Source organism: Babylonia areolata, chromosome 21 (assembly GCF_041734735.1).
Source record: "Babylonia areolata isolate BAREFJ2019XMU chromosome 21, ASM4173473v1, whole genome shotgun sequence".
Classification (NCBI taxonomy): domain Eukaryota; kingdom Metazoa; phylum Mollusca; class Gastropoda; order Neogastropoda; family Buccinidae; genus Babylonia; species Babylonia areolata.
In genome coordinates this window covers 39,121,270-39,137,187 of record NC_134896.1, presented here as the reverse complement: position 1 = coordinate 39,137,187, position 15,918 = coordinate 39,121,270, and the positions used below count along the sequence as shown (strand labels likewise).

The 15,918-nt window shown below is 43.2% G+C and overlaps 1 protein-coding gene across 1 annotated transcript in view; it reads right to left on the bottom strand.

Annotated features, from left to right (window-relative positions):
• Positions 1-12,797: 12,797 nt before the first annotated feature.
• The window catches only part of LOC143296615 (uncharacterized), a 92,717-nt gene continuing 89,596 nt past the window's right edge, over positions 12,798-15,918 (bottom strand). Inside the window, 2 exon segments of the mRNA XM_076608644.1 lie at positions 12,798-13,046; positions 14,653-14,801. Of these exon segments, the coding sequence (XP_076464759.1) occupies positions 12,886-13,046; positions 14,653-14,801 (310 nt within the window). The 3' untranslated portion in view covers positions 12,798-12,885.

The following is a 15,918-nucleotide window of genomic DNA, read 5'->3' as shown; positions in this document are numbered from 1 at the left end:
CAACTCCCACATTCACTCGTATGTACACAAGTGGGCTTTTACATGTACGACCGTTTTAACCCTGCCATGTAGGCAGCCACAATCTGTTGTCGGGGGTGCTATGGGCTCAAATGAGGAGACTTGAGACCACTGTGGGCTCTGCTTCTGCTGTGTTCATGGGCTGCAACTCCCACATTCACTCGTATGTACACAAGTGGGCTTTTACATGTACGACCATTTTAACCCTGCCATGTAGGGGGTACTATGGGCTCAAACGAGGAGACTTGGGACCACGCAGTTAAGGACCGTACACTTCATGGATACATTTCTGGGTGTGTTGCTGGAGCTTCCTTACCAGCACAGCAGATGTCTGTATATCTCAGCATGGTTCATGTCCGGATATGAGAGTACACCACTGTCCAACAGTCCCAAACTTAAATGAACCCCACCCCACACCAACATCTTCATCATCCACATGATCATTCATCGTCACTGAAATATAGAAAACAAACTCTCCAAAATCATGGGGCATAGAAAAAAGAAAAGAAAAAAAGAAAAGAAAAAAACAAAAAAACATCAAACAGCTCAAACCCAAAGAGTGCAATACAATGAAAATCTGCATCAAATGACATTTGTCATAACACCTGCACAATGAAATTAACATCTGCACTGAACGATGCACATCCACAAAATATACAGAATATCATCAACATGCAGATTATAAATTTTGACCAAAGAAAAAACACAACAACTGCTCAATGAAATAAACGCAAATAGCACTGTGCTATGCACTGCAGATCTAAATGCAAATAAACAACAATAACAAAAAAAACCAAAATAAAATAAAATAAAATCACCACCACCACCAACAACACTGAAACATATGCAGAAGAACACGAACATCCACGCAATAAATATAAACAATGAAATGAACATCTGCGCTGCGCTGTTTCACGCACACACACTCTGTGCAGGAGATGAAATGTCACCGGTGCAGAATGCATGAAGAGCACAGCACAGTGAACAACAGCACAGTGAACAACAGCACAGCACAGTGAACAACAGCACAGCACAGTGAACAACAGCACAGTGAACAACAGCACAGCACAGTGAACAACAGCACAGTGAACAACAGCACAGCACAGTGAACAACAGCACAGCACAGTGAACAACAGCACAACACAGCACAGTGAACAACAGCGCAACACAGTGAACAACAGCACAGCACAGTGAACAACAGCACAGCACAGTGAACAACAGCACAGCACAGTGAACAACAACACAACACAGTGAACAACAGAACAACACAACACAGTGAACAACAGCACAACACAGTGAACAACAGCGCAACACAGTGAACAACAGCACAACACAGTGAACAACACCACAACACAGTGAACAACAGCACAGTGAACAACAGCACAGCACAGTGAACAGCACAACACAGTGAACAACAGCACAGTGAACAACAGCACAGTGAACAACAGCACAACACAGTGAACAACAGCACAGTGAACAACAGCACAGTGAACAACAGCACAGTGAACAACAGCACAGCACAGTGAAAAACAGCACAGTGAACAACAGCACAGTGAACAACAGCACAACACAGTGAACAACAGCACAGTGAACAACAGCACAGCACAGTGAACAGCAGCACAACACAGTGAACAACAGCACAATGAACAACAGCACAGCACAGTGAACAGCACAACACAGTGAACAACAGCACAGTGAACAACAGCACAGCACAGTGAACAACAGCACAACACAGTGAACAACAGCACAACACAGTGAACAACAGCACAGCACAGTGAACAACAGCACAGTGAACAACAGCACAGCACAGTGAACAACAGCACAGTGAACAACAGCACAGCACAGTGAACAACAGCACAACACAGTGAACAACAGCACAGTGAACAACAGCACAGCACAGTGAACAACAGCACAGCACAGTGAACAACAGCACAGCACAGTGAACAACAGCACAGCACAGTGAACAACAGCACAACACAGTGAACAACAGCACAGCACAGTGAACAACAGCACAACACAGTGAACAACAGCACAGCACAGTGAACAACAGCACAGTGAACAACAGCACAGCACAGTGAACAACAGCACAGTGAACAACAGCACAGCACAGTGAACAACACAGTGAACAACAGCACAACACAGTGAACAACAGCACAGTGAACAACAGCACAGCACAGTGAACAACAGCCACAACACAGTGAACAACAGCAACAGCACAGTGAACAACAGCCACAACACAGTGAACAACAGCACAGCACAGTGAACAACAGCACAACACAGTGAACAACAGCACAACACAGTGAACAACAGCACAGTGAACAACAGCGCAACACAGTGAACAACAGCACAGCACAGTGAACAACAGCACAACACAGTGAACAACAGCACAGTGAACAACAGCACAACACAGTGAACAACAGCACAGCACAGTGAACAACAGCACAACACAGTGAACAACAGCACAGCACAGTGAACAACAGCACAACACAGTGAACAACAGAACAACACAGCACAGTGAACAACAGCACAACACAGTGAACAACAACACAACACAGTGAACAACAACACAACACAGTGAACAACAGAACAACACAACACAGTGAACAACAGCACAACACAGTGAACAACAGCACAGCACAGTGAACAACAACACAGCACAGTGAACAACAGCACAGTGAAGTGAACAACAGCACACCACAGCACAGTGAACAACAGCACAGCACAGCAAACAACAGCACAGCACAGTGAACAACAGCACAGCACAGCGAACAACAGCACAGCACAGTGAACAACAGCACAGTGAACAGCAGCACAGTGAACAACAGCAACAGCACAGTGAACAACAGCCACAACACAGTGAACAACAGCCACAACACAGTGAACAACAGCACAGTGAACAACAGCACAGTGAACAACAGCCACAACACAGTGAACAACAGCACAGTGAACAACAGCACAGTGAACAACAGCACAACACAGTGAACAACAGCACAACACAGCACAGTGAACAACAGAACAACACAGCACAGTGAACAACAGCACAGTGAACAACAGCACAACACAGTGAACAACAGCACAACACAGTGAACAACAGCACAACACAGTGAACAACAGCACAGTGAACAACAGCACAACACAGTGAACAACAGCACAGTGAACAACAGCACAACACAGTGAACAACAGCCACAACACAGTGAACAACAGCACAACACAGTGAACAACAGCACAACACAGTGAACAACAACACAACACAGTGAACAACAGCACAACACAGTGAACAACAGCACAGTGAATAACAGCACAAGTAGGTTACTCCTGCCAAAAAAACAGAACTCTGGACATTGGTATGCAGCATTTGTTAAAAAAAAAAAAATTTTAAAGAAAGGAAAAGAAATGCACACACACACACACACACACACACACACACACACACACACTGAATCTTCTGCTGGTGGTTGCCATACACATTAACGGACCAGGATACCTCAGTATAAACTGGTCACCTATTTGTAAATATCACAGGCAGCTCAGATAACAGCACAAACAGCAAGCACACACACACACACACACACAATTCCTCCTCCCCTCTCCACACATCCCTCTCTCCCTTCACCCCCCCCACCTCCCTCCTCTGCCCCAGAATGCAAGGCTACCCCATCCCAATAACCCATCTTTCTCAACGTCCTTGGATGCTGATGACCCATCCGTGGAAACGTGTCATTCTGATCACAGTAGAAGCTTTCCTTTTGACCCTGGACTTGGCAAGGATTTCAATACAGGGAAGAAAGTTTGCCGCATGTGTAGCCAGTCATAAGACGCTATTCAAGCAAGTTAAAAACATGTGCCATCTACGACAGTATAATGTTCATTAAACAAATGTTAAAACCTTTGGAAAAACAACAACAACAACAACAGTTTAGCAAGACTTAAAATTTTGTGTTTGGAAACGGTTGTCTGTGTGAGACCATAAAAACTTGTGACATAGAACAAAAAAAGCGAATGACATAAAAATGAAGAACAAACAAACAAACAAACAAACAACAACAAAAAAACCAAAAAAAACAAAACAAACCAAAACACACAAACAAAAAAAAGAAAAGAAAAAGAAAAGAAGAAAACCGAAACAAACAAAAACACCACTTCATTTGCACTGATGGCGTGATACATCCAGCCACATACATCACAACAATTCATTAAAATTCACACAATCATTTGTCTGCAAAAAAAAAAAAAAAAAAAAAAAAAAAAAAAAAAAAAATATATATATATATATATATATATAATGCAAAATACATGCAAAAAATTAAAACAAAACCTGTTTACATCTGACTGCTTCCGAAAACTGGAGTAAAAAAGATGAGCACCTTATAAAACTGCAGTGAAAAGATACTGCAACGCTAAAAGCAATGTTTTCTTCTTTTTCATTTGAGCAATTTGTTTAATTCATTTTATTATTCTTTTTAAAATGGGGTATTATATTTCATCAGTCTGCCAGTGCCATCGTTAAATATTCAGAGGCAGATTAACTCACTCAGTACGGCCAGTCCTCTCTTCTCCTCTACACAGACCCCTTGGATGTCCAGTGGGTGTCTGAATGACCCAACCTTTAGCTTCCGTCGTCAGAATTGTGGTATTCTTTGTCAACATTCACGTCTTCAGTATAAGAGCCTTCCGCTTGCAATATTTTGATGATGGTAATTGGGGTGAAACGCTGTTAACGTCGTCTCTTTCGCCGTTCGTATGGAAAGAGTTAACTCACTGCTCCCTGCACCCGAGCACTGCACTGGCATCAAAATTTGTCTTATCAGAACGGTTTTCATGTTCCTGTATATTCATAGACCACAAGGAAAGGCAACTTATTTCTACAGTATAGTATTTTCAGATGTGTCCATGCGTAACTTGGAGGAAAAACATGATATTTTCTGCATTTTGTAACAGTATTTTGCGCATTTTGTAACAGTATTTTGCAACAGTATGGCATCACAGCCTGCTGAGGCAGTCACCTCTGCAGGATTGAATGGGTTAATATTTTATGCAGAAGAAATGGAGACAGGCAGTTTAAAACATTGCTCTGATCACAGGCACTGCTCCCCAGGATTGAATGGGTTAATATTTTATGTAGAAGATGGAAGTTTAAAACACTGCTTTGATCACAGGCACTGTTTGTGGTTCACACAGAACACTTGTGCAATCACATAATAAACTCTTGCACATGTACATTTCACTGAACCTGATCCAATTGTTTCCTCTTAAAACATTACAACAAGTAGTTGAATGTTTATGTGGTTCATATAAAAATGGGATCTGCCACTGTGGCCTTGACTTTTATCTTGACTTTTCATTTTAAGCTGGTGGTCTTGAATCAAGCTAAAGTTCTCACCTGATGTTGAAATTCCAACCCCCTTCATGCAAGCCATATCAGAATCAACAACTAAACAATTTCCAGATCATCAACATAAAGGCAGCCATATTATCTCTAACTTCTCTGAAGTACTTTGGAATCTGAATTTTGAAATATGGTCATTCTGTTTCATGAAAGCCAAGAACAGAGTTTGTGATGGAAGCAAAAAGTAATGGTACAGAAGCAAAAATTAATGTAAAAATAACTTTTCCTTGACTCAAACTGTGAACGTGCATTGGGAGGTATAAAAATATTCAGTTCATGTTTCCTTGGTCCTTGCTGTATTGAAAGTAGTCCTGGGATTTGTGAGAAATCTATGTTGATATAAATACACTTATGTGAACACACACATATATATACATGCACTGGTACACACACACACACACACACACACACACAAGACACAGTCTACTTTTCATATGTTTTCAGAACTGAGAAAGTCTATCACATCTGCACTCAATACTGTGAACAAAACATGCATGAACATCACTAACAGGCAGTTTCAGTTTCAAGAGGTTTCAGAGCGTGCAGGCTGATCCATAAATGCTATACATCTGCTGTATAAAAAAAAAAGGAGAAAAAACTGCAGCATATATGCCTGAACTTTGCACAAACACAATGATCAGGCCTTGAGATCAGCTGCTGTACTGTCCACTGCCAGTTTCAGTTTTTAGTTTCTTAAGTAGGCGTCACTACGTTTCGACAAACCAAACATATATGCAACACCACATTTACTAAGCAGATGCTAGACCAGCAGTATAACCCAATGCAAGATGCCAGACCTTGAGGGCATGCATATATATATACGAGTCGTATATATATGTATATTTTTGTGTACCTCTTCTTCTTCTTTTTCGTTCGTGGGCTGCAACTCCCACGTTCACTCGTATGCACACGAGTGGGCATTTCTGTGTATGACCGTTTTTACCCCGCCATGTAGGCAGCCATACTCTGTTTTTGGGGGTGTGCATGCTGGGTATGTTCTTGTTTCCATAACCCACATGGATTACAGGATCTTTAACATGCGTATTTATCTTCTGCTTGCATATACACACGAAGGGGGTTCAGGCACTAGCAGGTCTGCACATATGTTGACCTGGGAGATCGTAAAAATCTCCACCCTTCACCCACCAGGCGCCATCACCGTGATTCAAACCCGGGACCCTCAGATTGACAGTCCAATGCTTTAACCACTTGGCTATTGCGCCCGTCTATTTGTGTACCCATCTGACTGATTTTCTTCTCCAGAATTTTGCCAGAGGACAACACTTATGTTGCCATGGGTTCTTTTCCAGTGCAGCAAGTATGTGCTGCACATGGGGCCTTACTTTATCATGTCATCTAAAAGACTGGATGCTAAGTTTGATTTTCAAGTCAAGTTTGGGAGAAAGGAAGCGACCGGGATTCGATGTGCTGATGATGTCCCTGGGAAGAGCAGCCCGAATCTTACACAGGGAAATATGTTGTGACAAAGAGAGTAATACAATACAATAAATGCAACACAAAACACTATACACTACACTACAGTATCATACAATAGAATACAACTCATCACAACACAATAAAAATACATCAGTCTATTCCGAAGCCAGAGAATCAAACACACAGCCACTGCAGAACACACACCAAAACTAATTCAGCTGCACACACACACACACACACACACACACCATCATCATCATCAGATACCCATTAACCCCTTGACCACTGCCAATGAGTATGCTCATCAATGAAAGGCTGTGTCACCTCACTGAGATAAGACAGAAGCTGACAGGTCAGGATGTCAGTGAAGGGCTGTCACCTCACTGAGATAAGACAGAAGCTTACAGGTCAGGATGTCAGTGAAGGGCTGTCACCTCACTGAGATCAGACAGGTCAGGATGTCAGTGAAGGGCTGTCACCTCACTGAGATCAGACAGAAACTGACAGGTCAGGATATCAGTGAAGGGCTGTCACCTCACTGAGATAAGACAGAAGCTTATGGGTCAGGATGTCAGTGAAGGGCTGCCACCTCACTGAGATAAGACAGAAGCTTACGGGTCAGGATGTCAGTGAAGGGCTGCCACCTCACTGAAATAAGACAGAAGCTTACAGGTCAGGATGTCAGTGAAGGGCTGTCACCTCACTGAGATAAGACAGAAGCTTACAGGTCAGGACGTCAGTGAAGGGCTGTCACCTCACTGAGATAAGACAGAAGCTTACAGGTCAGGATGTCAGTGAAGGGCTGTCACCTCACTGAGATAAGACAGAAGCTTACAGGTCAGGATGTCAGTGAAGGGCTGTCACCTCACTGAGATCAGACAGAAGCTTACAGGTCAGGATGTCAGTGAAGGGCTGTCACCTCACTGAGATAAGACAGAAGCTTACAGGTCAGGATGTCAGTGAAGGACTGTCACCTCACTGAGATAAGACAGAAGCTTACAGGTCAGGATGTCAGTGAAGGGCTGTCACCTCACTGAGGTAAGACAGAAGCTTACAGGTCAGGATGTCAGTGAAGGGCTGTCACCTCACTGAGGTAAGACAGAAGCTTACAGGTCAGGATGTCAGTGAAGGGCTGTCACCTCACTGAGGTAAGACAGAAGCTTACAGGTCAGGATGTCAGTGAAGGACTGTCACCTCAATGAGATCAGACAGAAGCTTACAGGTCAGGATGTCAGTGAAGGACTGTCACCTCACTGAGATCAGACAGAAGCTTACAGGTCAGGATGTCAGTGAAGGGTTGTCACCTCAATGAGATCAGACAGAAGCTTCCAGGTCAGGGTGTCAGTGAAGGGCTGTCACCTCACTGAGGTAAGACAGAAGCTTGCAGGTCTGGATGTCAGTGAAGGGCTGTCACCTCACTGAGGTAAGACAGAAGCTTGCAGGTCTGGATGTCAGTGAAGGGCTGTCACCTCACTGAGGTAAGACAGAAGCTTACAGGTCTGGATGTCAGTGAAGGGCTGTCACCTCACTGAGATAAGACAGAAGCTTGCAGGTCTGGATGTCAGTGAAGGACTGTCACCTCACTGAAATAAGACAGAAGCTTGCAGGTCAGGATGTCAGTGAAGGGCTGTCACCTCACTGAGATAAGACAGAAGCTTACATGTCAGGATGTCAGTGAAGGGCTGTCACCTCACTGAGATCAGACAGAAGCTTACATGTCAGGATGTCAGTGAAGGGCTGTCACCTCACTGAGATAAGACAGAGCATGCATTACTTTTTGTTCAGCAAAATCAATGATGCCATTGACAGGTACACAAAACACAGTAACTGCACTTCACACCCATGCCAAACTTAGTTCATTTCAACAAGCTTTTAGCAGTGAAAGGGTTTAAATTTGGCTCAGTTTGGTTTTGTATTTGTATTTTTATTTATCTCTTTTTTTGTCACAACAAATTTCTCTGTAAAATTTGTGCTGCTCTCCCCAGGGAGGGCGCAACGCTACACTGAGAGCGCCATCCATTTCTGTTTGTATTTTTTTCTGCATGCAGTTTTGTTTGATTTTCCTTTTGAAGTAGATTTTTCTACAGAATTTTGCCAGGGACAACCATTTTGTTGCCAGGGGTTCTTTTTTTATGTGCGCTAAAGTGCATGCTGCACACTGGACCTTGGTTTATCATCTCATCCGAATGACTAGTGTCCAACCTCCACTCAAGGTCTAGTGGAAGGGGAGAAAATGCCGGCGACTGAGCTGTGATATGAACCAGTGCACTCAGATTCCCTCACTTCCTAGGCAGACGCGTTACCTCTAGGCCAACACTCCATGTCAGTTCCTTCCGCTGAACCTGCCATAAACTGGACCATGTTCCTTTTGTTATTAAGTCCCATGTTTTTTGCTGCAAAAAAGATATGTCTCAATCAGATATGAAAACAAATAAAATTTTAGGCAGAAATAAATACCCCAAAAATGGGTGGCACTGTCAGTGTAGTGACACGCTCTCCCTGGGGAGAGCAGCCCGAATTTCGTACAGAGAAATCTGTTATGACAAAAAAAGAAAGAAAAAAAGAGTAATACAAATACAAATACTCCTTTCCACTGGCTGTGTGTTGAGGATAACAGTCCCACGGCCTTCTATGGCCATCTGAGCAGTAAATTCATATCCACTGTGTCCAGGGCTGAGCATAGAAAGGCGGGGCCCAATCCTCTCCTTCTGCTGTTTTAACTCACTCTGGACGATGGAACGCTATAGCGGTTTCGACAATCAAAAATTTGTCCACGTTTTCCTCATGAGGTACCATAAAAATCACAGCTACACCAGGCATTGCGAACGTGTCAAGGCTCGAACGGAAAGTTTCTTCATAAGATTCCATAAAAATATACTCCACAGCGAGCCAGCGAGTTCAGGACCCCGCACGACAAGCTAATCTGCATATGTATCAAAAATGGCGTTGCAGGCGACACAAGTGGAGCAAACTAGATCACGACAACGGCTTTTACCACTGCTGAAGTAATTGAAATGCTTCAAACAGAAGGTTTTGACATTGATGAGGATGATGAAGACATTGAATAAAGTATCTGCCGTGAAGAAAGCTACCAGCAAGTAGGTACTGACAGTGATTCAGCTTCTGAGAGCAGTGAAGAGGGAGGGGGAAGGGCGTTCACACGATGTTAGGAGAGGGGTCAGTGGGTCAAGTACAGTGAGTTTCATTCAGTTACTTTTATGTTTTGTATTTTTTGTGATTTTTTCCCTAACCCTAACAAATGGGTCGTCTGTAGGGAAAAGCAAGGGAGAGAACTAGTCGTCTGGAGTGAGTTAACCTTCTCCAACCAAAGTCAGGTGCCCATTCACCACGTGGTAGAGCAATGAAGATCCGAGCAAAGTGCCTTTCCCAAGGACACACCACCATGTTCAAACAGGGCCTCAAACCCTGATCACTGGTGAACACTGGATCAAAGGTCCAACGCCTATCCAGTACTGCCATGATGCCTCCTGTACTGGCTACAGAGACCTGGTAAATTAAACTGAACGTTATCATTGTTGATTGAAATAACTGCAAGGTCACCTTTTCTCCTATTTCTCACCTGCCATGACGGCTGATCAGATTGAATGAACAGTGACCAAGTCTTCAATGATCATTTCTGTGCATGAAAAAACGGAAATCTACCGTTTTGCACCCATGTCTTGTACACTGAACATTTTTCACCTCTTCCAAACACACGTTTCCCTGTCTTAACACTTTGTACCTAATCAGTGCAGGTGAACCGCAGTTTCTGTGGACCAGCCCTTCAACAGCAGAAAGAACTTTGGAAGCCATACTTCTTACACAAAACGCACACAACGTCATCAAAAACATGCTCAGTCCCTTTGAAAACACTAGCAAACAATGTAGAGTCAAAAGCCAACAAACAAAAAGCACCGAGTGAAGATACAACTGTTTGAGAAAATGTCAGTTTCTGTTTCAAGGAGTCAGAGTAGGCAGACTGATCCATAATTATTATACACAACACTACATCTGATGTTAAACACACATAAAAAAAAAAGAAAAAAAAAGAAGGAAAAAATGGGGAAAAGTGACAAGTACTGCAGTGAGGAAATGTCTATTTCTGGTCCAAGGGAAGCAACCAGGTATTACAGATCCACTAGTGTTCAGGGTTCAAAATGTTCAAGCTAGGTTTGACCCCTGCGTATACAGGTGGAATAGTTCTGAGGCATGGCTTTTCACTGCTTGAAGGACTGCTATAAGAGATGTATTTGTTCCCAACACTGGTGTTACTAAATTTGCTCTCTGACAGAGTACATTTGTAGTTGGTACTCAGATGATGTGATAAACTTGCCGCAGCAGTGAAATATCTCCACTGATTTTTGTTGGCATATTGTATGATAATGACTGAAGGGATCTTTACAGTAGATTCAGAACTGAAATCCCAAAACATGTGTATGTATGACTTTCGCTCTGATGTAGGTGGTTTGTACATAAATGCAAAGAATCAAGACACTGCATAAAAAAAATGGTTATGGATTCACTAAAATCAATGTTCCCAAACACAAAAAAAGTAACTGGACAAGTGTCCTTTTGTTCCGGGATTTGGAATGATGTTACTTGTCTCATACTGAGCTGCACGTTGTAGAATGCCTTTCTCTGAAAAAAAAAAACCACAAAAAACAAGAGAGGCAGGCCTTCAAGACTCACTTGTGATGAATTAAGTCGCCTAGCATTAATTACAGAGTAATTTCCCTGTTTTACTATCTGCACCAAAATGTTTGCAAAATAAATAAAAATTCCATGCTTAGCAAAAGAAGTTCCTGTTTGAACAAAAAATGATAATAATGACTCCTCTTGTTGTTGTGTCAGAATACAGAGTCAAAGTGCCAAGTTTAGAGAATACAAAAAATATAAATATAACAGTAAATGCAGTTTGCATATAATTAGGCTTCTTTTTTTAATTTTTTTTGTGCCCATCCCAGAGGTGCAATATTGTTTTAAACAAGATGACTGGAAAGAACTGAATTTTTCCTATTTTTATGCCAAATTTGGTGTCAACTGACAAAGTATTTGCAGAGAAAATGTCAATGTTAAAGTTTACCATGGATACACAGACACAGACACAGGACACACACACACACACACACACAGACAACCGAACACCGGGTTAAAACATAGACTCACTTTGTTTACACAAGTGAGTCAAAAAAAAAAAATCATGCCTCTGTTTCATAAATCCCTGGTGTGAAATGAATGGAGACACAAGGAGAGAGGTGGCAAAACCAAATCCAAATCACTGTGACACCCATGCAGCTGGCTGCTGTCATCTGATTAGTCTGACCACAGTGAGCTGTAACACTGAAAACTGAAAATGTGAAGTGTAAGGGAAAGGAAATCATTTCAACATTTGACAAACCTGCACACACACTCACACACACACACACATGCGTGTGTACACACACACACATACTTACACACACACACTCACTCACACACACCCTTCACTCTGGTCTAAAACTGTTTATATTCGATAGACATCAAATAGCATGCACACACACGCAACACACACACACACACACTTGTGTAAAATTGGTTTGGTGAATAGACATTAAACTGAAAACACACACACACACTCACAAACACATTAATTTTGTATACAATGAAGGTGTTAATTTCATTAAACAAGCAGAGAGACCACCACCAACAGCAGCAGCATGTGGTCTACGCAGTCACTGATTTACAAAACACCTTTGGCGTACAGTTAAAACTGGTGTTACAAATTATCACAGAGCAGCTTGGCATCGTTCTGTACATGTACAGGTGCTTGGTGGCAGCTGGTAATGCTCAGAAACGTCTCTCTGCATATGAAATAAAAAAAATCATGATGCTTGTGGCCCAACCGTTCGCAAAAAAAGGGCCATTTCAGGGCTGGTCTTTGCACAACCTTACCTCCCCCACCCCCGCCCACAACCCCCTCCCCACCCCCTCCCACCATCATTTCAAAAGCACCGCAGCACACACTGAGGAAAAGTCAAGCAGGCAGCCCCACCCACGCGCGTGGTCAGAAGAGAAGGTCAGACAACTGGTCCATCTCGGGCGAGGCCGGTTCCGTCAGCTCTGGCTGCGGTTTGGCGATGGGCCGGAATCCTGCAAGCTCCATGCGTATCCTCTCCTGGAGCTGTGTGGTGGAGTCGTCTTCGGGGAACAGCACGTGGTCAATCACTGCAACAGTCACACACACAGACATCAGTCAATCTTTTTCTTCTTTTTCTTTTTTTTTTGTGGCCCATCTTCTGCACTGTTTCAGTGGCATTATTTACTCCCACACTGCTCATTCCGAGCCCCCCTCCCCACACCCACATCCCCATCCCCACCGTCCACTCCAACACACAGCCACACCTGGGTGCATCTGCTGCAGTTCCCTGCATCGGCAGTACACAGGGAACTATCAATGTGAGGTTGCCAGGAGGCCACACACCAGATGAGACCCTGCACTGCTGCTGAGTCATTTTGGTGGTGTTCAGTGGTGCCTGATCTGATTTAACATATTCAGGAGGAATCAGTCAATCTTAATCATTCTTTTTTCTTTTCTTTTTTTATATATTTTTTTTATTCTAGTGCCCCAAAATTTGAAGCATTTTGTTTTTCTTTATAGGTCAGTCACCACCACAGTCCTACTCACAGACATCAGTCAATCTCAATCATTCTTTTTTTTGTTTTTTTTTGTTTTGTTTGTGTTGATTTTTATAACTTGACAAAGCTGCACTTTCATTTTTATCCCTGATATGTCAGTCCAGCTTAGAAGTATAGACACCTACAGTGCTGGTCAGGAAATTTGAGCTGCACTCATCCTTGAGGAGAATAACCCTTAACTGGGTGGTCTCAGTCCTCCTATTTGGGCCCGCAGCTCACAGAACATTGGGTAGGAACAACCGGCTATGGGCTGAACACCCCCCTCCCCCCCTACACCCCCCACCCCTCAGAACCTCCCACACCTGCCCCCACCCCCAAAAACAAACCCCATAAAACTATGAACAAAAAAAAAAAAAGGACTTCAGACAAGGGGCTTGAACCCATGCCCTCCCAGTCATCAATCCACGATGCTTACCACTGCGCCACAGTGGCTGGTATCTCAGTTGTTCTTTGTCACTCAATCAGTTTTTCTTAAGAGGAAAAAGAAGGCTGTAAACCGTTTAGAGCATAATGTAAATCAAATATCTAACACAACAAACTGGCTGAGAGACAACAGGTGACTACTGTTTAATCAATCACTGATGGTGATGATGATGATAGGGAAACTTATGGATACATCAACAAGGAGGATGGGGGATAAAATAAAATAAAAAAACAACCACAAATCTCACATATGTGCAAACACATACACACACAGATCCACGCACCACATAAACATCACACATGCCTTCACAATCAGACACACAGAGATACACACACACACACACACACACACACACACACACACACAGACACACACACTCTCTTTCTCCCTCTCTCAGAAACACACACACACAGATATTCAGGTCTCAGTTTTACAGTTTCAAGGAGGCATGTAGACAGATCCAGATACACACACACACACAGACACACACACACACACATACACACATGCACACACACACACACAGAAGGAAAGTAAAACGATATCCATTCATGCACTAAAAAAAGGAACAAAAAACAACACAAAAAATAACAACACCCCCCCCCCCTCCATCCCCAACCAAAAAAACAACAACACACACAAAAACAAACCCAAAAAAAACCCAACAACCCCCATGAGGAAGCAAGAGCAGAGGGAAGGGAGACCACTCACGGTGCAGATGGTGCTCCAGTCGTCGCATGTTCTTCAGCACGGTGGCCAGCTCCTGATTGGCCGATTTCCAGGCTGGGATCTCCCCCCTCCTCTGCTCGTCCAGGATATCGTTGTCGGGAGACGGGGTGACCGTCACGCGCCTCTGCTCCCTGTTCCCCACACATCACCGTCATTGTATTGTATTGTATTGTATTGTATAACTCCTTTTCGTCACAACAGATTTCTAAATGCGAAATTCAGGCTGCTCTCCCCAGGGAGAGCGCATCGCTACACTAAGAGCGCCACCCCTTTTTTTTGGTATTTTTTGCAGATTTTTTTTTTTTATCTGTTTTTCCTATCGAAGTGGATTTTTCCACACAATTTTGCCAGAGACAGTCCTTTTGTTGCCATGGGTTCTTTTACGTGCACTAAGTGCATGCTGCACATGGGACCTTGGTTTATCGTCTCATCTGAATGACTAGTGTCCAGACCAAGGTCTAGTGAAGGGGGAGAAAATACTGGCGACTGTGCCATGATTCGAACCAGTGCGCTCAGATTCTCTCGCTTCCTAGGCGTACTCGTTACCTCTAGGCCATCACTCCACTGGGACAAAAACCATTAACTCTTTCACCACCAAGTTTCTGTGTGAAAAACACTCCCCAGCGCCAAATATTTTTTGAAACGATGCTCTCCGTCACAGGCTTCGGTTCACATCGAAACAAGACAATGGACTTGTTCACTCCCAGCTCGTTAAGAGGGCAAAGGTTAGTCATTGTTTTATTGGTGGGGAAACTGGCTGCTGCTGTCAAACTTTGTTACAATGTTGAAAAATAGTCTTACAACATGACCACCTCGATGTCGACGAAAGTCACCAAAGGCGGTGCACTGTCTTGTCAACCAAAGTCAGCTATTGCGGTGAAAGAGTTAAATTCATACGAAACTGTCATAACTGAACAGTGTGTTCATTTTCCTTTCAGTACAGCAAAGGTTTGAAATATTTTCTTTCAGCAGTTTGCATCCTAGATTTTAAAAAAAAGAAAAAAAAAAGGACCCTTCATCCCTCCATGACCAAGCATCCTCTTGGCAAATAGTTGTCACTAAGCATAACATAGACTTAGCACTAAAGGGTTAAGAGTGCATAACATGATGAGGAGTGTGTGTGTGTGTGTGTGTGTGTGTGTGTGTGTGTGTGAGTGTGTGTGTGCGTGCATGCGTGCATGCATGGTTTGTGTGGCAAGCTTGCATGTGTGAAAGCCTGTGTGTGTGTGCAGTTTGGTGTATGTACAC